Raw genomic sequence first — 23481 nt, 5'->3', positions numbered from 1 at the left:
TAATACCACACATCCACAACCATCTGATCTTTGAGAAACCTGACAAAAACAAGAAATGTGGAAAGGATTCCCCATTTAATAAATGGTGCTGGGAAAACTGGCTAGCTATATGTAGAAAGCTGAAACTGGATCCCTTCCTTACGCCTTACACAAAAATTCATTCAAGATGGATAAAAGACTTCAATGTTAGACCTAAAACCATTAAACCCAAGAAAAAAACCTAGGCAATACCATTCAGGACATAAGCATGGGCAAGGACTTCATGACTAAAACACCAAAAGCAATGGCAACAAAAGCCAAAATCGACACATGGGATCTAATTAAACTAAAGAGCTTCTGCACAGCAAGAGAAACTACCATCAGAGTGAACAGGGAACCTACAGAATGGGAGAAAATTTTTGCTATCTACCCATCTGACAAAGGGCTAATATCCAGAAACTTAAACAAATTTACAAGAAAAAAAATCAAACAACCCCATCAAAAAGTAGGCAAATGATATGAACAGACACTTTTCAAAAGACATTTATGCAGCCAACAGACACATGAAAAGATGCTCATCATCACTGGTCATCAGAGAAATGGAAATCAGAACCACAATGAGATACCATCTCACACCAGTTAGAATGGCGATCATTAAAAATCAGGAAACAACAGGTGGAGAGGATGTGGAGAAATATGAATGCTTTTACACTGTTGGGAGTGTAAACTAGTTCAGCCATTGTGGAAGACAGTGGGGTGATTCCTAAAGGATCTAAAACTAGAAATACCATTTGACCCAGCAATCTCATTACTGGGTATAAACCCAAAGGATTATAAATCATGTGAATATAAAGACACATGCACATGTATGTTTATTGCGGCACTCTACACAACAACAAAGACTTGGAACCAACCCAAATGTCCATCAATGATAGACTGGATTAAGAAAATGTGGCACATATACACCATGGAATACAATGCAGCCATAAAAAAGGATGAGTTCATGTCCTTTGTAGGGACATGGATGTAGCTGGAAACCATTATTCTGAGCAAACTATCACAAGGATAGAAAACCAAACACTGCATGTTCTCACTCATAGGTGGGAACTGAACAATGAGAACACTTGGACACAAGGTAGGGAACATCACACACTGGGCCCCACTGGGGTGAGGGGATGTGGGGGGCATAGCCTTAGGAGATATACCTAATGTAAATGACGAGTTAATGGGTGCAGCAAACCAACATGGCACATGTATACATATGTAACCTGCACATTGTGCACATGTACCCTAGAACTTAAAGTATAATAATAATAAAAAGAAGTTGAATTGTATTTTTACTTTAATCCATTAGCTGACATTAAGAGATGTTACAATAAAAAGTGAAATAAAACTCAGCATTGCATTATTATTATACAGGTGTTGCTGAGGACATACTTCCTAGTATCATAACACCATTTACTTTATAAGGACTCAAATGAACCTTTATAAGCCTCAGAATCAAATAAACTGGACTTGTCAACAACAGACTTGTTCTCCTGGCATCATCTATAACCGATTATATTTTTCTTTACACTGGCTGCTAGCTCACAGCCAACTTTGCGGTGGAACCCTTAACCCTAACATGCCCTTTTAACAAAGTCATTAATGTTTTTGAAACACGCAAATATCATATATACCCCAAAAACATCTTAAAAAGTTTTAGGATAAAACTGAATATAAATAAACTAATGAGGTAAATAACCTGTCTGGTGTGTTGGTGTGTTGGTAAATAATCCACTGTTTTCCACATAAAATTCAGAGTTCAGTTTCCTTGGGTAGCAATTAATCGGATAGGTTAAGCTGCTAATTGGCTATTTCTTAGCCTTTTAGAGTTGTGCAACTTTGCAGTATTCTTAGTTTCTGAAGTTCAGAGAGTAAGATATAACCTAAAACTAGATATTTTTCTTGCTTTCAACCTTAGACTATAAATTAACTTAATATATTAGATTTAAAAAGGCTTCCTTATCCCTCTTCTTCTCCATACTGTGGGGAGAAAAAAATCAAACATCATCATCATCCAGTAGACATAATCCCTCTCAAAATTTGGTCCAGATACTTGATCTATGACTTAAGAGGTATTCGAATAGTTGGCACTGGAGGAACATGCAGTGGAATTAGTATACTGTTAATATCTCTTACACTCTGGATGAAAGTTTGGATTCTAGACTAGACATAGAATGTATTCATCAAAGAACTTACATGGCTGTATTTTTTATAATTCTTCCTTGGTCCATTTTCTGCCCAATGCCATGCACAACAAATACAATATGGGTAGTCTGTGATGGCTTGTCTTCTAATGTGGCTTCTTCTACATAACCTCTATGAAGTCTGGTCCCACTACTTGATGCTGTAGAAAAATTTTAATTCTAAATTTACTATTTAATCTGAGAAATAGCATTTTCCACAATATGTTTTAAGAAAAAAAAGAAGTAAAAGGAATATTATGAAAAAATTTCACTGGCTGTGGGGGAGGAAATAAAAACTGTAAGAAGGTATATATTGATCAGCTGTGATAAAAAGTGAACTGGACACAAAACCAAAGCCAGAAACCATAAAGAGAAAGAAATGGAAGGAAAGAAGGACAAGTTGAATATATAAAAATTTAAAGCTTCTATATTATAATAAGAAAATATCAGGAAAAAAGAAATGGCAAACTGGAAAAAATATGCAAAATATAACACATAATTACTTAAGTATACAAAGAGAGCTTACTAATTAAAAAGTAAAGACAACCATTCAAATAGCAAATTAAGCTAGTTACACAAGGTAATTCAGAAAATAAATACAACTGAGTAATAAACATAAAAAGATATTCAAAGCACATTATTGAAATTAAAAATGTAAAATATGGTATAAAAATTGTATCAAACTTTAAAATTCTTTTTACATTTATTTTTTGATAATGCTCTCCCATCTTCCCCAGGTATCATTCTCTCTTTTCTTTCATGTAGTCAAACGTGTCTAAAGAGTTGTCAGGCCAGGCACTGTATTTCAAGTCTGTAATCCCAGAGCTTTGGAAGACCAAGGCAAGAGGATGGCTTGCAGCCAAAAATCTGAAACCAGCCTGGACAACCTAAGGAGACTCTGTTTCTACAAAAAATTAAAAAAATTAGTTGGGCATGGTGGTGCATCCCTGTAATCCTAGCTACTGAGGAGGCTGAGTTCAGAGGATTGCTTGAGCCCTTGAGGAGGCTTGAGTTCGGAGGACTGCTCTGTCCCCCTAGGGGACAGAGTGAGACCCCATCTTAAAAAAAAGAAGAAAAAAGAGTTGTCTATTCTCATTGCTTCCATTGCTTCATCTTCTACTTATGCTTCAACTCATGCCGATCTGGTTTCTGCCCCATCAATCCATCTAAGTCACCAATGACCTCCAGGTCACTAAATATGATGGAAAATTTTCAGTCCTCATCTTCCTTGACACTATATTCCAACTGCCACAATTTAGGTTTAACAGCTTTTGTGCTTTCAGAAGTATAAAAGATATTTATTAATCTTGTCAAATCATTCTAAATATATAATTATTCCTTGACGAACACATGTCACCTCAACTTAAAAAGTTTCATTTAAAAAGGAATCTGTCACTAAATTTAATACATTTAAAACATACTAAAAACAGAACATGAATTGTCTATTTTGAATATAAGAGAAAAAGTCAGATTTCCAAAATTTTGATAAGCTATAGTAATATTTAATGATTACCTTTAGAAAATCCCAGTTTTTGGGTAACTGTTCTTGCAATTTTAGATGTTGTTGCATCACTATAAAGATATACTTCATCCACACTGTGCCAGTCCACATGGTTTCGACTCAGCTTGAAACTATGAACAGCTATTGTAAAAAGGAAAAGCTAATTTGAAAGTCTCCAACACAAACTTTATTTGTTTGAAAAATTATAACACTCAGATTTTTAAATCAATGTTATCTAACAAACTCAGATATGAAACTTAATTCAATAAAACACTATTTCACATAAAAGTTATGTGAAGCAAGTAATGGACAGGGACTTTATTTTATAAATGATTAATCCTGCTATAGGGAATGGCAACCTTTTAAAGCACTGAGTGACTTAACCATCATAATTTTAACCTCTAATATACAGTTTCTATGTGTTTTGATAATTAAACAACTGCTTTTCCAGGCGATGTGGCTGACTCTTCATTGGGTCTAAGGCATATATACCTCAAGCTCTCAATAGCTTTGACACAGCCACTTTACTTCAGTTTCTTCTACTGATTTTACTAAAAATATCAAATGATTTGTAAAAATTTCACTAAGTGCTAGACAAAATAAGACTCAGGGGAAAAAAATTTACCTTTAAACTGGGAAAAGAATAATCTATTAGAAAATGAGGTATTTTTGGAATGGATGATGAAGCCAATAATTACCGGATATTGCTCATCATAGCACAAATCCAAAACTGAAAGATATTTTAGTATACAGAATTAAGGAAATGTTTTTCTGCCACGATGTTCAAATCAATATGGTTGGCTGGGTGCATTGACTCACACATATAATCCAGCACTCTAGGAGGCTGAGGCAGGAGGATCACTTGAGCCCAGGAGTTTGACAGCAGCCTGGGCAACAACAGTGAGGCCTCATCTCCACATAAAAGCTAAAAAAATCAGCTGAGCATGGTGGTATATGCCTGTGGTTCCAGCTACTTGGAAGGCTGAGGCAGGAGGATCATTTGAGCCCAGGAGGTCAAGCCTGCAATGAGCTATGATCATGCCACTGCACTCTAGCCTAGGCAACACAGAGAGAGAGATCTTGTCTCAAAAAAAAAAACAAACAAACAAACAAAAAAACCAGTATGGTTGCTGCATTTCTGTAACTGGGGATATGCCTGGCGAAAATGAGGCCTTAAGGAAACTCCAAACCTATATTCTTTAGGAATTCATAAGTCCCAGGAGCCAGGGACTGTGTCTTGATCATTTCTTATATCCCTAGCACCAAAAAGAATATCCTATCACAGTGTCTGGCACATATACCACAAATACAGCAATGTTTGTGGAAGTAGTAAAAAAATTGATAAAACATATCCATCAATTCATAATTTGATAATTCTTATGTTTTGAGGGCCTCAAGCTTTTCCTTTATAGCTCTGGTATATAGGTGGAAAAAATTAACATACCCATCTTCAGATTTATTTTCTTAAAATTCTTAAAAGAATTTTATTCTTTCTTAAAGAATTTTATGCTTGATTTATTTTCTTAAAATTCTTTCAAGGCAAAATATTATCTCCCATTTTACTTACAAAAATACAGAGGTACAAAGACATATGCTGACCTGCCACAGAGTTAGCTACAGGCAGAGTCTAACTCTTCTGATTTAAAGATGGGCTGAAAATAACCTCAAGCTAAATATAAAAAAATATAGCTCTGGTCAAGATCTATGATCATAAGACATTTTTATGAAAACCTATTGCCTACTAGGATACAAGGACATTATAAGGAACAGTACTTCTTAGTTATATTAAATATGCAATTTCAAAAATCTATGAAAAACCAATTTATATTTTACTTACCTGCCACGGCACATTACTAACACTGTACACCAGATCAAGATTCAATTAACATAATGAACATAAATTATATCTTCAGCTCCAAAGAAAATAATAAGGTCAGCTTTTTAAATAAAACAACTTTTCATAAACTAAAAAAAATCTTTTGCGAGGGTTTAACAATCACTTTTCTAATTACATATCTGATCCATGCCATGACTTCAAGCTTTTGTATGTTTCTAAACCACATTTTTGTTAAAATAGTTGTGAGCAACAGATGCTTAAAACATTAAACTATAAGACCAAGATATTTAGAGATTAATGTTAAGCCAGAAAAATGCTTTTCCTCCTTAAATCATCCACATATCTTAAAGTAAACCATTTTAATGTTGGGTAACATCTGAACATCCTGTTACTGGACTACATACACTGTTTACCAATATTTATACACATAATAAAGTAGCAATAAACAAAATAGTATAATGGACACATTTTTAAAAAACTAATACTTTCTTTGCTTTAAATGCAACTGAATGCTATAAGCCAGGAATATAACTACATGGAGAAATAAAACTACAATTACTGTACCTTGGGAACGCTTTCGTTTAAGACCTGCCGCATCTGTACTCTCCTTATATCTTCTCCATTTGAACAGAGAAGGGAGGGAGAAGGGAGGGAGGTGGTAGACAACTAAGAAAGCAAAAACACTGAGCTTCAAAGTAAATTTTAAATGAGATTTGCCATTTTGCCTTTTTGTTCTAGTATTAACTTTAAAAAACAAGATGTATTTGAAAAACATTATTCTAAATGCTTTATTTATATAATTTCTAAGAATCGGTAAAGCAAAACATTAGTATAATGTTTATCAAATAGCTGCTGTACCTTTACTGAAAGAAAAAAGGCAAATGATATCTAAATTTATTAAAAACAACTGTGATTATCATGTTTAATGTCTTTGCATAGAAAGAATTTTTTAAAAAGAACATAACATTTTCAAATGCTAAGAGATTTATAAACTCCATCTTTACAATACTAAGGTTATTTACTCTCACCAAATTTGTGACTGACATAGCCAACAGCTGATGTACAAATTGAGAATGCAATAAATAACATTTTACATATCTAATGCAGCCTTCCTGAGAAGATACCACAACATACATTCTACTAGATGCTTTCCACTACTGAAGTATAATGGAACCTTCCCTTAGGGGGAAAAAAAAATTCTTTTCTCATCTCCATTCAAGTTATTAAAAGACTTTAAAAAACAAAACTTTTACTAAAAAACAAAAATCAAACTGGAAGCTCTGCTTTTTAACTTTGCCTTTGAAAAGACTGTAATAAAATAATGAAAAAAGTCATTAGTAAAAATGTATGCTGTGACAACTTGTAAGCACTAAACAGACAACGTAGAGTAAAGCGAGGCACAGACTTGATATTTGGCAAATCAGTAGATAACCTTAAAGTCAACATTTTCCCTGTCAAATTTTGGTAGTTATATAAATTTGTTTATATTTTAAGCAAGCAATTATTTAAAAGTTCACTTGAACTTGAACCTTACAAATTAGTTTCTCACCAGTTAATAAATTACAGAATCTTTATGATTAGCTCAAATTTATGTTCAAATACATTTGATTTTCATCCTCACTCCCTTCTATATTAATGTGACATTTGAAGGTTAAATACTGCTCAAATACAAAAATACTTAATTCCTGTTTTATAATACTGGAAATGTAGTAAATCTGTTGAATATGCAGATATAGTATATGCAAAGATTTGTGTAATAAAAGTAATTGAGAAATGCTTACAAGACACTTAATAACTATATCTATATGTAATAAGATGGCTACAAAAACTATAAACTAGAACTAAAAGCTGGATTGCTACGCCAGGATTATAAAAACATTTCCTTGTCATGGAGAGGTAGAAAATGACAACTGATGCACTTTTCTTCACTGAAAATGTTTCTTCTTTCATGTGCCTTCTGGTCAGTTACTGAGGAGCAGATGTACCACTTAGACCAGGAAACAGTTTTAAACAAAAAATTCATTAGGAAAAAGATGCTAATATATCAAAGTAAACCAAACTGACATAAACTTGATACTTTACTGCTTGAAACAAAAACTAGATTTTGCAGATCTGGTAGTAAAACTAACGTGAACTAATTCCATATTATTAAAAGAGAACGAAATGGGAAATATATGGACCATTTGACCACGTTTTAAAATTATGTAAGCGCTTTCAGAAAGCTAGCCAAGATACACAAATGACGGCTTTCTTCTCTAAAACAACAGTATAATTTAAGGATTAAAAAAAGACAAACACCCCTATACATGGAGAAACAAAGAAAAACTTTTTTTCATCCTCCAGAGAAACATATTTAAAACTTTTTCACAAAATTAAATAGACATGGTTCTTTCTTTTCAAATGTAATTCTTATTTTCACTTGAAAGTCATTTGCTTTATTTATTACACATCCTGTAGCATACAGAGCTTAATTTTTTCAACCCAAAGCACAGAATTAGGGGTACTATGATAAGTACAGTAGAGGAAAAAAAGTTTACTATCGATCCAAACAAAGATCACTGTTAAAGAAAATTCAAATGCCAGAAAGCACTATTTAATTTTCTTTTTTAAAAATAAACTTTTAGTTAGAAATTCTTACGTAGCATTAGCAAAAGATGCATAAACTCAAAACACAGCTGCAAATGCTGATTAATGCTAACATTTAAAATTTTAATATGTTAAAGTCTTACATAGCAATGAAAAAGATTTAAAATACCAAAAATATTTCCAATAAATTTCCTTACTATATCTTAAGGAAACTTTCTGCATTATATCATTCTGAAAGCACTAGAGTATTGCAAAAGAGCGTTACTGCTGCTGCTGACATACTAATTCCTACAACAGAAAAACTAACTTTTCCCTTTAGCAAAGCTGGCAACCTGAAAAATTCCAACCCCAGGGAAGCAGTCTTACACATGTCAAACCTGCCAACTATAATGAGAAAATTCCTGGCAATATTTCTTGGATCTCAGAGAAATAAAGCTAGATAAATTTATAAAAATTAAATAATAACTAAAAGTGAGAAGGTGGGAATCCTCTTAGTCACCAAAGAGAGGAGAAAAGGAAAGCTAGTTAGAAGGTGAGCACCCATCCATCTTTTTAATTGAGCTTTGAAATGCTATCTTCACAGTATGGGGTATATTTATTCAGCTACAGTGATAGGAATACATACTTCATCCATCAGCTTGTTAAATGTCATAAATCTTTACAGAGACACCAACACCTGTGCTGCTATGGCACCTGAAATTACCTGGAACTGTAAAAATTCCAATCTTTTACTTTCAATCTATCTGTGATTTTTATAGTCAGGTCTTGCATTCTCAAACAATCTGTCACTTTGCCTTTTAATTGGAGTATTAACTATCTTATATATACAAATACATTTATATTTGTTGTTACTGATATGGGTGAATAGGTCTGTCATTTTTCCACTTATTTTTCTCTTTGTCCCACCTGTTTTTTGTATCTCTGTTCTTCTTTTCTTGGTTTATTTTGGGTTAATTGAATATTTTTTAGTATTTCATTTTAATCCTTCTACTAGACTTAAACTTTGTAATTTAGAGTAATTTTAGACTTAACAGAAAATAGCAAAAATAGTACAGGGAGCTATGACATATCCTTCATCCAGCTTCCCCTAATGTTAGCATTTTGCATAACTATAGTATAATTAACAAAACTAAGAAATTAACACTGGTACAATACTATTAACTAATACACAGACTTTATTCAGGTTTCTCTAGTTTTTCTACTAGTATTTTTTTCTGTTCTACGATCCAATCCAGGGTACCACATTGTGTTGTGTTGTCATGTCTCCTTAGTCTACTCTATTCTGTGACAAATTCCTCAGTATTTACTTGTCTTTCATGACCTTGACATTTTTGAAGAATGCTGGTCAGTCAGTTATTTTGTAAAACCATCCTCAGTACGAGTTTTCTCACGACTGAATTGAGTTTACTCATTTTTTGGGCAGAGTGATGTGCTGCACTTACCCATTCAGTTCAACCCTTTTTATTTTTTTGAGATGGAGTCTCGCTCTATTGCCCAGGCTGGAGAGCAGTGGCGCTATCTTGACTCACTGCCAGCTCCGCCTCCTGGCAGTTCAACCTATTTTTTACTGATTACTATGCAAGTTTGGATAGGTAAGATGTAAAATGAGTGAAACACTAATCTAGCAGATTTAAGTATTAATGTTTACCAAATTACTTGTTGAAGTCTTGATTTCTATTTTTATGTTTCATCCCAAGTGAAACAATAGGCTTTCATTTGTTAAACTACTAGATAAACATTTTCTAGCCCAGGAGGTAGGGTAAGAAGAAAATCAATTTTCATTTTAACTCTTACAGAGAACTAAGTTTGGATTAAAGTATCGAAATCACAAAGTTATTATCTTTTTGTGGGGTATCTTTATTTGTATGCTACAAAGAACTACACAGTGTGCCAAATTTTCATGTCTTGTTAATTCAATGCTCATTTTGAGATTAGTAAGGGAAGTTAATAAAGAGGAAAATATTAAATACAGTTGGCATCCCTGATCTGCAGATTCAACCAACCACAGACCAAAAATATTTGGGGACAAAAATAAAAAAAATAAAAAATATTATCAATCAAAAACCAATACAGTATACAACTATTTACATGGCATCACACAGTATTAGGTGTCATAAATAATCTAGAGATTATTTGAAATACACAAGAGAGGACTGGGCACAGTGACTCACATCTGTAATCCTGGCACTTTGGGGGCCTGAGGCAGGAGGAATACTTGAGCCCAGGAGTTCAAGACCAGCCTGGGCAACATAGTGAGACCTTGTCTCTACAAAAAATTAAAAAAAAAAAAAAAATTAGCCTGGTGTGGTAGTGTGCATCTTCTTGGGAGGCTCAGGTGGGAGTCTCCTGGAGCCCGGGAGTTAGAAGCTGCAGTGAGCTGTGATTATGCCACTGCACTTCAGTGACAGAGCAAGACCCTGTCTCCAAAAAATAAAATAAAATAAAAATAAAATATACAAGAGGATGCTCAAGGTCATATGCAAATACCACTCCATTTTATTAAAGGGACTTGGATGTCCTCAGATTTTGTTATCTGGTGGTGGGGGCGGGGGGGGGGGGCGGTGCGCCTAAAACCAATCCCCTACAAATACCAAGGGACGACTGTACATCTAATCTGTTTGTGGCAAGAACAACCCTAACCAAACAGCCAAGGTCGGAAGAAACAGGAATTATTATTTATTTTAATGTCCCTGTCAGCAAGAACTATTAGTTTCTTTGATATTCCCTAGAGCATTTAATAAATATCCCTGAATATAGTATTTTTAAATGTTTTAAATTATTAAGTGAGGTATTTCCAGAAAGCCTTATGTGAATAATTCCACTGCATTGTGATTATCTACTCACTTTATTCCAAGTATCTTTTCAGAATATGTAATATTGACTGTCTAATACTATGACTTCTTGTAGTTACTCTTTTGTAACTGTTTTCATCTGTTGACTTTGTTTACTCTAATAGGCTTAAAACTCCTTGAGGGTAGAAACCTTGTCAATTTCTCTCACAAAAGTGCCTACCACATTACTACACATGGGATCATTCAAAATCTGACAATATGAATAGTCAAGGCTTTACACATGAGAAAATTTAGGTGGAAAGGGTATTTTCCTCCCTCACACTAATGAAGTATAAAATTTCAGAAGCTTAGAGGTAACAGTACATTCAAAAGATTATAATATTTTTTAGTCTTTGTAGTTATAAGTTTGAATTATTTTCCCAACAATGGTGGGTTTTTGGATAGCAAATGTTCTTTCCTTAAGACTTGTTATTAATTTCAAATGTACTACGCAATTTCCCATAATTTTCAAAGTCAAATGTCACAAGATATAAATATGTTTAATACTGAATAAAAATAAAGTGACTAAAAATTATGACAAAGATATGTTCAAAGATATGTTCAGTTGTATCTTTGCTAATAACAGAACATGCTGAATCTTATATGCTACAGTACACTATAAAAATTTTTTTCTTCTAATGAACCTCAAAGAATCATTTTGGAAAGATTACAATGCAAAAATGTTCTACTAATTTAATAATTTTCCATTACTAATTAAAATTCTAGTACTCCATGTATATCCATAAAGATAACAAAAAATTACAATATCCGAGAGATTGCTACCCTAGAACTGACATATACACTCACACATACACATATGCAAAGACATTCTAAAAATGTACTCACACAAATAAACCATCTTCTTACACCAGTCTTATTTAAATTCAAACACTTTCAGAAAAACTGAAGTATCTTGCTACATTTAACATTTAGGCAGGAAGCAGAAGTAAAAAGGACATATTAAATTTGAATTTTTATTGTAGTAAAAAACAAGATTAGAAACAGGTAGAATCTAGAGATGAAACAGAGCTGATGATTAATCTCCACAGGATGACTTAGCAAATGGAAAAAAAAAAAGTTCTGAACACAGAATGAGAAAGGGGAACCATCTACTTGTATTTTTCATACCCATCCTCTTTTTCCTCCAAGCTCCTGGATTTTTTTCATGCATTAATAATAAGAAATTCAGGTGACAAAACTGGGTTTGTGATGGTGAAATTGACATTTTTGTGGCAGAAGACTTAGGAGAACTAATAGACAGAAAAAAAAATCTGGAAGTCAGACTTCTCCAATGGCAGTAACATTATTTTATGATAAAAGGTTTGCCGTTCAAATACTATGAAGCAGACTTTTGAAATTATTCTGATCAATAGTGATGAGAAGTTATAAAATATTTCAGTCACTACCATAAGATCACAAACATACAAAACTTTCTATTTTTGCTATGAGGAGATCAAAGTATTACATGGCAATCTGTAGAAACAGCTCCTATACTGGGCTGCTCCTTATTTATTGATATGTAAGAACCTTTACATTTTACAGTGAAATGATGACATATTTGATTCTATAGATTAGGAAAATAATATATTTAGAATTTCCAGAGTACGGTATCTGGCACATAACAGACAACTATTATTATATAAATTTGTTAGCTTTAATTGCCAATTTATTCAGAAGTCACAAGTTTTCCTCAGTCATGTAGACTTTTAACCAACTAGATGTAAATGATATTTTACTTTCATATAAGCTAAACTATACAGATTCTTGTGACAAATATATACATATGTTCAGAGAGGTAAGAGACAGCAAAGAGTGGAAGAGAGAAAAAACATGGAATGTTACTAACAATAAGAAAAAAAAAATCCCCTGCCAACTTAAAGCTTACTGTTGACATTAATTATGTTATATAAACAATTACTTCCAACCACATAATTCGTCTTTTTCAAGCTTCATTCTGTAAATTACCTGATCAATATTAAGTTTTTCTGCCTTAGAGATGTTTTAGGAGGGGACAGGAAAAAAATAAATTCATATTTTAATTCACTGGATTCAGCAGAGCTTGTCAAGAAACCTCCCAAATAAAGGCTAGCATGGATGAAGAAACGCTTCTAGAAGAAAAACTTCAGAGAAAACTACAAATTCTAATCTACCTGTACAGTTATACTCACCAGAATAGCTGATCCCACTGCCTGCAGTAAATGGAACAATAGAAGTATTTTTAACTTTACCACATATTTTGAAGTTTACTCAAGATTTAGACACATAATGAAAACGTGGCAATCTTGGCTATTATATAGTATTTTTAACTGTTACAAAAATATGCAAGTGCTGAATAAAGAAATGTAAGGAGTAGATTGTTCCAAATTAAAACTTGATACGGTTTTCAATAGGGGATAGCTGAGAGATACACAAAGATAATGAAAGATTTTTTTTTGAACTTCAGGAAAAGAACACTGAAATATTAATGAAACTTGTCCTTTGATATAATGACAAGGAATTTTTTGGTTAAGTTCAATTTCCTTTGTTAACTAAAAAATTACTAAAAAAGATTAAATAGGGAGTACATTGTAACAATTTGTACATTTATAGTAAACTATGTTAATATCATGACATTGACCATACATATTAAAATAAAAATTGAGATAGTTCAGATATTTATAGCAGTTAATTTTTAAATTCTAGAATAATCAAATGTTTAAAAAAATCAAATTTTCTAATTCTAAACTTCCTGAATTATTATGTCAAATTCACAAACTACTCTAAACTTTATCAACAGCTTACTTGGTTTGTAGAATATATTAAATGTATCAACCGATCTTACCATCTTTGCCATCTATGGATTTTGACACTTCAATATCAAAATTTTCCTGCATCTGCTGGCCTCTAAAACAATTGAGATGTTCTTGCTCAATTAAATTACTTTCTTCCTCTTCTAGAGGCTGCCAAGTGCCATCAATAAACCACTGTCCACGCATTACTGGTATTTTATCAGCCTCTGAAAAAGAAAAATCACAGAATTATACATTTTAAGATTCAATTTCCCCAAAAGAGACATAGTATCTACAATCTTATATTTTGCTACTGCTGTCACAAAAACAGATTTTCATGACGCAATACAATCATATAAAGTTTTATTTGTATTTATTTATTTTGAGATATTTATCTTGCTCTATGCTGCCCAGGATAGAGTGCAGTGGTGTGACCACAGCTCACTGCAGCCTTGATCTTCCAGGCTAATTTTTATATTATTCTGGTAGACATGTGGTTTTGCTATGTTGCCCAGGCTAGTCTCAAACTCCTGGGCTCAAGAGATGCGCCCACCTTGGCCTCCCAAAGTGCTAGGATTACAGGTATGAGCCGCTGCGCTTGGCCCATTTAAAGTTTTAAAATCCAGATTTTGAGCCAGAGTGTATCATATTCTATAGCATATACTTTTACTTATATTAAATATTACACCTAAAAATCACTTTAGCACTAGAAAAATAGATGAGCAGCTATGTATATAATTGAGACTCTGAGTAACCAAAATTAGCAGCCTAAGGCGTTAAAACGAGTTTCATGCAAGGCTCTGATGATAGTTCCAATGTCTTAGAAAATATTAATATAAAATCCAGAATAGTGTTTAGAAATAGTGTGTGTGGTAGTAGTGTGTGGCACTTTTTAGAGCTGCCTTGGAGACTAGAGGCTTCTAGTAAGTATACAAGATAAATGAAACTATTATATTAGCACATATTTAATCTACTTTAGGGAAAAAAAAATTTTTCTTGGCTAACTTTTGATTAAACACTGTCCCTAGAAACCTAAGACTTCTAGTTGTTATTTAAAATAAACCACAGCTGTCAGCTAAGCTATCTTGAATTCTTTAACACGATTTTTTTTAATATAGCAAAAATAAAATAAAAATAACAAAACCCTAAAAGTAAAAAGCAAAATGAAACAAATGAATCTAATCATGTAGAATGCTGGTAGTTTAATCACACAAAGAGAAATTATTTCAAGTGAATTTAAAACTCTGTCATTTGTACATACATCTTTGGAAATAAAATATGGAGAAAAAGAACAGCAAACATCTTAAACCTTTTGCAATAACCATATTGTCAGTAATACTATTTGTATTACTAATTTGAAACTGTAGGTTAAGATGAATGTATTAATTTTATTAATATCATTAGGAACCTAGATTTTAAGCATAAAACAAAAGAGATACAAGTATAAAAATCAAATAAAAAAGCTTGTAATCATAAATTTTAACAAAAAATTTCAGTATGGACTAATGATGTATTTTCTCTTTGAAAAAAAGGTCCTAGTAAAGGCCTAGAATTGAAGACAAACCCAGTATAAGTGAACACTCCTAATACAAAGATTGTGAACTGTAAATATCATTTCCCATTAAAAGAAACCAAGAGTCCTTGAAAAAAAAATGGCTAAACTTCAGGTTTGAGAAAAGAAATACACTAGATGATCTTGAAACATCTCGTCATACCAGTTTTGTACTGCGATGTATTTAAAATTTTCTATTATGTGTTTCTATTGCGACTTGCATTCTCCTATATTCTGCTACAGTGATTCTGGTATATTTAGGTGTTTGCTGTGTCATTTGGTACCTAGATACCAAAAAATATTATAACTTCATTGTGAATTATGGTTTTAACCACTATAAACATACTGTTATACTGAATAGTTTTTGCCTGGATTCTACTTTATCAAAATGTTAACTCCTGATTTCTTATTTTTTCCATTTGCCTGTAATATCTTTACATATTCCTTTATTTTTGATGGCTGGAATCACTGTTTTATACGTCCCTTATGTAAGGCATAGAATTGGGTTTTGCTTTATAAAGCCATTTGAAATCTTTTTATTTTAATAGATGAGTTAAGCCCATTTATGTTTACTAATATGATTGACATATTTGAACTCAACTCTATATAGTTACCATGTTTATTATTCACACTTATTCTTTTTTTTCTTTATGTTGTATTTCTGCTATTTTTGCTTTTTTTGTACTTTCTTTTGGTAGTTAGGAAAATTCTAATTTTTTGTTCCAGTGGTTGTCTCTCTCTCTCTCTCTCTCTCTCTCTCTCTGTGGTGGTGGCGTGTGTGTGTGTGTGTATGTATGTGTTTTAGAGTAACCCAAATCTCCTTTTTGCTTACTTTACCTTTTATTATCTGGTCAATCCATTTAAATGGTATTGTATGACTCTCATTTATTACCCATATTGTGGAGAATGACCTTAATTCTATCTCTCTTTCTCTGTTCACCCATTTATTTTTAGTTTTATTCTTTTTACTTTGTCAGAACATATAAAAATTATACCTATGTCCCTGGCACTGTTTTAAGTCTTGGGTCTACATTTAAATATAGTAAATTATCACCACATATTTCCTAAATTCTTGTGTGTTCAAACTGTTTATCTGATACTCTAAAGACAGGTTGGCTAGCTTGTGCTTTATTTCTTCGAGTTTTTAAAAATGGTGCTCCACCGTAGCCTTCCTTTGAATATTGTTCTAGGCCAGGCGCAGCGACTCATGCCTGTAATCCCAGAACTTTGAGAGGCTGAAGCAGGTGGATCACTTGAGGCCAGGAGTTTGAGACCAGCCTGGCCAACATAGCAAAACCCCATCTCTACTAAAAATATAAAAATTAGCTGGGCATGGTGGTGGGTGCCTATAATCCCAGCTACAGGAGGCTGAGGCATGAGAATCACTTGAACCGGGGAGGTGGAGGTTGCAGTGAGCCAAGATCATGCCACTGCACTCCAGCCTGGGTGACAGAGGGAGACAGGAAAAAAAAAAAAAAAGAATATTGTTCTTAAGGAATCTGATGTCAGCCTTTTAATAATATAATCCTTTTTCCCCTCTCAAGAGGTCCAGGAAAAAAGTCTTTAAAATCTAATAGTTTTACTAGGCTATGACTCAGCTGTTCTGTATTAATCTGTCCATGATGGGGCCTTTTAATACGTAAAATTTCAAATTTCCTATTATTTCTGAAAAGTGTTCTTGAGTTAGGGTTTAATTAGTTCTGTTCTAGTGATTTGCTTTTCTTCTTCAGGGACTCCAATTTTAAGTATGTTAGGTCTTCTTTTGTCTGTATTGAATTTAAACTACTTTTTACATTCTCTTGGTTGTTTTCCTTCCTTTTATCAATGGCTCTTATTAGATTTTTATTTGAATCTATTCTCCTATTGGCATCTTGTAATTAATATATAGTAGTCCCCCCTTGTCCGTGGGGGATACATTCCAAGACCCCCATTGGATGCCTGAAGCCTTAAATAGTACTGAACTCTATATATAATGTTTTTGTAATATACATGTATTTATGATAAAGCTTACTTTATAAATTAGGCACAATAAGAGATTAACAACAACTAATAATAAAACCCAACAATTACAACCATATGCTAGCATCACTACTCTTGCACTTTGGAGCCATTATTAAATAAAATAAAGGCTACTTGAATACAAGCACTTCAAAACCACCACAGTTGATATGATAACCAAGACAGCTACTAAATGACTAATGGACTAGTGGCATAAACAGTTGCATATCCTAGACAAAGGAAAAACTCCCATCCTGGGCAGGATGGAGCAAGATGGCTGGAGACTTCATCACACCAATCAGAAAAGCATCCAATTTAAAACTTGTAACTGTGGCTGGATACAGTGGCTCATGCCTGTGATCCCAGTACTTTGGGAGGCTGAGGCAGGAGGATCACCTGAGGTCAGGAGTTTGAGACCAGACTGGCCAACATGGTGAAACCTCATCTTTACTAAAAATACAAAAATCAGCCAGGCGTGGTGGTGCACACCTATAGTCCCAGCTACTTGGGAGGCTGACGCAGGAGAATTGCTTGAACCCAGGAGGCGGAGGTTGCAGTGAGCTGAGATCATGCTGAGAGACAGGACTACCTGGATTTCCTAGGCCGACTAAGAATCCCTAAGCCTAGCTGGAAAGGTGACTGCATCCACCTTTTAACGGGGCTTGCAACTTAGCTCACACCTGACCAATCAGGTAGTAAAGAGAACTCACCAAAAAGCTAATTAGGCAAAAACAGGAGGTAAAGAAAGAGCCAATCATCTATTGCCTGAGAGCACAGTGGGAGGGACAATGATCGGGATATAAACCCAGGCGTTTGAGCCAGCAACAGCTACCCTCTTTGGGTCCCCTCCCTTTGTATGGGAGCTCTGTTTTCACTCTATTAAACCTTGCAACTGCCCCCCCTTCTGGTCCTTAATTAAGGCTCAAGCTGAGCTTCTGCTTGCTGTCCACCACTGCTGTTTGCTGCCATCGCAGACCCGCCGCTGACTTCCATTCCTCCGGATCCGGCAAAGTGCCCGCTGTGCTCCTGATCCAGCGAGGCGCCCACTGCCACTACCAATTGGGCTAAAGGCTTGCCGTTGTTCCTGTACAGCTAAGTGCCTGGGTTCATCCTAACCGAGCTGAACACTAGTCACTGGTTTCCAAGGTTCTCTTCCGTGACCCATGGCTTCTAATAGAGCTCTAACACTCACCACATGGCCCAAGATTCCATTCCTTGGAATCTGTGAGGCCTAGAACCCCAGGTCAGGGAACATGAGGCTTGCCACCATCTTGGAAGCAGCCCACGACCATCTTGGGAGCTCTGGGAGCAAGGATCCCCGATATTTGGCGACCAGGAAGGGACCTCCAAAACGGTAATATTGGACCACTTTCGCTTGCTATTCTGTCCTATTCTTCCTTAGAATTGGAGAAAATACCGGACACCTGTTGGCCATTAAAAACGATTAGTGTGGCTGCCGGACTTAAGACTCAGGTGTGAGGCTATCTTTGGAAAGGCTTTCTAACAACCCCCGGCCCTTCTGGGTTGGGAGCATTGGTCTGCCTAGAATCAGCTTCCGCTTTCAATTTTCCTGGGGAAGCCCAGGGCCGACTAGAGGCAGAAAGCTGTTGTCCCGAACTCCTGGCATTAGCTGGTTGAGATCATGGCTAGTCTCTATTCAACAGTCACCCGTGCGTGTACCCCTACCTTTCCTTCTGACCCATACCCTGGGTCCCGACCACGACTTTCTTGAAAGTGTAGCCCTAAAATTCTCCTTACCTCTGAATCTACTTTCTCTGATCCCTGCCTCCTAGGTACTAATGGTTCAGACTTTCAATTCCTCTAGCAAGTTGTATCTCCAAAGGGATCTAAGGAAGCTCTACGCTGTGTCCTTAGGCATCTAGGCTATAAACCCAGGGATTCTTATCCCTGGTGTCCCTCCGGATTTAGGTATACAGCTCTCGACATGGGCAGTTATGTGGGACCCGTTCCCTACCACCCTTGCCAGGGCCCCAAGTTTGTAATGGCTAAGAGGAGGGGAGAGAGAGGGATAGAGGAGAAAGAGAGAGAGAGACATGAAGGAGAAAGAGAGAGAGACACGGAGGAGAAAGAGAGAGACACGGAGGAGAAAGAGAGAGACACGGAAGAGAGAGAGAGATGGAGGAGAAAGAGAGAGACACGGAGGGGAGAGAGAGAGATGGAGGAGACAGAGACAGATGGAGGAGACAGAGACGGAGGAGAGAGAGAGACGGAGGAGAGAGAGAGAGACGGAGGAGAGAGAGAGAGACGGAGGAGAGAGAGAGAGACGGAGGGGAGAGAGAGAGAGAGACGGAGGAGAGAGAGAGAGACGGAGGAGAGAGAGAGAGAGAGACGGAGGAGAGAGAGAGAGAGACGGAGGAGAGAGAGAGAGATGGGGAGACAAAGAGAGAACGAGAAAGAAATAGTAAATAAAACCAGTGTGCTCTATTCCTTTAAAAGCCAGGGTAAATTTAAAACTATAATTGATAATTGAAGGTCTTCTCCGTGACCCTGTAACACTCCAATACTACCTTGTTGTCAGTGTAAACAAGGGCGTAGCCTCTAAGCACTGAGACCACTGATAACCTGTAGTTTTCCTATCAAAAATCCTTAACGTAGTAACCCGCGGATGCATTCAATCTGTAGCGGCAACTGCTTTGCTAACAGAAGAAAGTAGAAAAGTAACTTAGAGGAAACCTCACTGTGAGCTTCCTAGTTCAGAATTATTCTAAGTCAAAAAATCAAAAAGGTAGCTTACTAACTCAAAAATCTTAAAGTATGGGGCTATTCTGTTTAAAAAAAGGTAATTTAACACTAACCACTCATAATTCCCTGAACCCAGTAGATTTCCTAACAGGAGATTTAAATCTTAATTACCATACAAAGGTCTGACCAGACCTAGGAGGAACTCCCTTCAGGACAGGATGGTAGATGGTTCCTCCCACGTGATTGAGGGAAAAACCAAAATGGGTATTCAGTAATTGATAGGGAGACTCTTGTGGAAGCAGAGTTAGAAAAATTGCCAAATAATTGGTCTGCTTAAAGGCGCGAGTTGTTTGCACTCAGCCAAGCCTTAAAGTACTTACAGAATCAAAAAAGATACCTCAATCCTGACTCAAAAGGTTACCTACATTCTCTCTGAAACGAATTTGCATAAGAACTGTTGTTTATGGGAATGCATCTTGATGGGGCGGCTGGGTTTTACGAAATACTCCAGAACCCAGCCCAGCTCTAGGACTCACCCCTGAGCACAAAGGCAATGTTGGGCACGCTGGTAAAGGACCACTAGAATCCAACAGCCTGGACCCCTTTCTTTGTGGTCAAGAAATGAGGAAAAGGGGTATAGGGCTACTACGTTGGTGAGCATAACTAATCCGATAAGCAGAGGTCCATGGGTGGTTACGCACCCTGGAAAGGAATAAGCATTAGGACCATAGAGGATGATCTAGGACTAATGCTCATCGGAAAATGACTAGGGGTGCTGGCATCTCTATGCTCTTTTTTCAGATGGGAAACGTTCCCCCCAAGGCAAAAACGCCCCTAAGATGTATTCTGGAGAACTGGGACCAATTTGACCATCAGATGCTAAGAAAGAAATGAATTATATTCTTCTGCAGTACCGCCTGGCCATGATATCCTCTTCAAGAGGGAGAAACCTGGCCTCCTGAGGGAAATATAAACTATAACACCATCTTACAGCTAGATCTCTTTTGTAGAAAAGAAGGCAAGTGGAGTGAAGTGCCATATGTACTAACCTTCTTTTCATTAAGAGACAACTTGCAATTATGTAAAAAGTGTGATTTATGCCCTACAGGAAGCCCTCAGAGTCTACCTCCCTACCCTGGTGTCCCCCTGACTCCTTCCCCAACTAATAAAGACCCCCCCCCCTTCAACCCAAACAGTCCAAAAGGAGATAGACAAAGGGGTAAACGATGAACCAAAGAATGTCAATATTCCCCGATTATGCCCTCTCCAAGCAGTAGGAGGAGGAGAATTTGGCCCAAGCAGAGTGCATGTAGGGCCTTTCTCTCTCTCAGACTTAAAGGAAATTAAAATAGACCTAGGTAAATACTCAAATAACCCTGATGGCTATATTGATGTTTTACAAGGGTTAGGACAATCCTTTGATCTGACATGGAGAGATATAATGTTACTGCTAAATCAGACACTAACCCCAAATAAGAAAAGTGCCACCATAACTGCAGCCCGAGAGTTTGGCGATCTCTGTTATCTCAGTCAGGTCAATGACAGGATGACAACAGAGGAAAGAGAACAATTCCACACAGGCCAGCAGGCAGTTCCCAGTGTAGACCCTCACTGGGACACAGAATCAGAACATGGAGATTGGTGCCGCACACATTTGCTAACTTGCATGCTAGAAGGACTAAGGAAAACTAGCAAGAAGCCTATGAATTATTCAATGATGTCCACTATAACACAGGGAAGGGAAGAAAATCCTACCACCTTTCTGGAGAGACTAAGGGAGGCATTGAGGAAGCATACCTCTCTGTCACCTGACTCTATTGAAGGCCAACTAATCTTAAAGGATAAGTTTATCACTCAGTCAGCTGTAGACATTAGAAAAAAACTTCAGAAGTCTGCCTGAGGCCCAGAGCAAAACTTAGAAACCCTACTGAACTTGGCAACCTCGGTTTGTTATAATAGAGATCAGGAGGAGCAGGCGGAATGGGACAAACAGGATAAAAAAAGGCCACCACTTTAGTCACGGCCCTCAGGCAAGCGGACTTTGGAGGCTCTGGAAAAGGGAAAGGCTGGGCACATCGAATGCCTAATGGGGCTTGCTTCCAGTGCGGTCTACAAGGACACTTTAAAAAAGATTGTCCAGATAGAAATAAGCCGCCCCCTCGTCCATGCCCCTTATGTCAAGGGAATCACTGGAAGGCCCACTGCCCCAGGGGATGAGGGTCCTCTGAGTCAGAAGCCACTAACCAGATGATCCAGCAGCAGGACTGAGGCTGCCCGGGGCAAGCACCAGCCCATGCCATCACCCTCACAGAGCCCTGGGTATGCTTGACCATTGAGGGCCAGGAGGTTAACTGTCTCCTGAACACTGGCGCGGCCTTCTCAGTCTCACTCTCCTGTCCCGGACAACTGTCCTCCAGATCTGTCACTATTTGAGGAGTCCTAGGACAGCCAGTCACTAGATACTTCTCCCAGCCACTAAGTTGTGACTGGGGAACTTTACTCTTTTCACATGCTTTTCCAATTATGCCTGAAAGCCCTACTCCCTTGTTAGGGAAAGACATTCTAGTAAAAGCAGGGGCCATTATACACCTGAACATAGGAGAAGGAACACCTGTTTGTTGTCCCCTGCTGGAAGAAGGAATTAATCCTGAAGTCTGGGCAACAGAAGGGACAAAATGGATGAGCAAAAAATGCCCATCCTGTTCAAATTAAACTAAAGGATCTTGCCTCATTTCCCTACCAAGGGCAGTACCCCCTTAGACCCAAGGCCCAACAAGGACTCAAAAAAATTGTTAAGGACCTAAAAGCCCAAGGCCTAGTAAAACCATGCAATAGCCCCTGCAATACTCCAATTTTAGGAGTACAGAAACCCAATGGGCAGTGGAGGTTAGTGAAAGATCTCAGGATTATCAGTGAGGCCACTGTCCCTCTATACCCAGCTGTATATAACCCTTATACTCTGCTTTCCCAAATACCAGAGGAAGCAGAGTAGTTTACAGTCCTGGACCTTAAGGATGCCTTTTGCTGCATCCCTATATATCCTGACTCTCAATTCTTGTTTGCTTTTGAAGATCCTTTGCACCCAACGTCTCAACTCACCTGGACTGTTTTCCCCCAAGGGTTCAGGGATAGTCCCCATCTATCTGTCCAGGCACTAGCCCAAGACTTGAGCCAGTTCTCATACCTGGACACTCTTGTCCTTTGGTACGTGGATGATTTACTTTTAGTTGCCCGTTCTGAAACCTTGTGCCATCAAGCCACCCAAGTGCTCTTAAATTTCCTCACTACCTGTGGCTACAAGGTTTCCACATCAAAGCCGTAAAACTACAAACGGTTCTTCAAATGGAGCCCCAGATATAGTCCATGACTAAGATCTACCACAGTCCCCTGGACCGGCCTGCTAGCCCATGCTCCGATGTTAATGAAATCTCAACTACACAACCCCTACTACACCCCAATTGAGCAGGAAGCAGAGCAGTCACCTGCCAACCTCCCCAA

At 36.6% G+C, this 23481-nt stretch overlaps 1 protein-coding gene across 2 annotated transcripts in view; it reads right to left on the bottom strand.

Annotated features, from left to right (window-relative positions):
* Positions 1-23481, bottom strand: part of DDHD1 (DDHD domain containing 1) — a 124006-nt gene that overhangs the window by 52592 nt on the left and 47933 nt on the right. Inside the window, exons 2-5 of one of the 2 annotated variants that reach the window (XM_011999713.1) lie at positions 13784-13957; positions 13131-13151; positions 3721-3849; positions 2221-2368 (exon numbers count right to left, since the gene is read on the bottom strand). In XM_011999713.1, coding sequence (XP_011855103.1) covers positions 2221-2368; positions 3721-3849; positions 13131-13151; positions 13784-13957 — 472 coding nt within the window. The remainder of the gene's footprint in view (positions 1-2220; positions 2369-3720; positions 3850-13130; positions 13152-13783; positions 13958-23481) is intronic. The other variant, XM_011999714.1, reaches the window with a different exon arrangement.

Source organism: Mandrillus leucophaeus, unplaced genomic scaffold (genome assembly GCF_000951045.1).
Source record: "Mandrillus leucophaeus isolate KB7577 unplaced genomic scaffold, Mleu.le_1.0 Scaffold60, whole genome shotgun sequence".
NCBI lineage: Eukaryota > Metazoa > Chordata > Mammalia > Primates > Cercopithecidae > Mandrillus > Mandrillus leucophaeus.
Note: the sequence above shows the minus strand (reverse complement) of the source record. Positions and strands in the feature narration are given on the sequence as shown.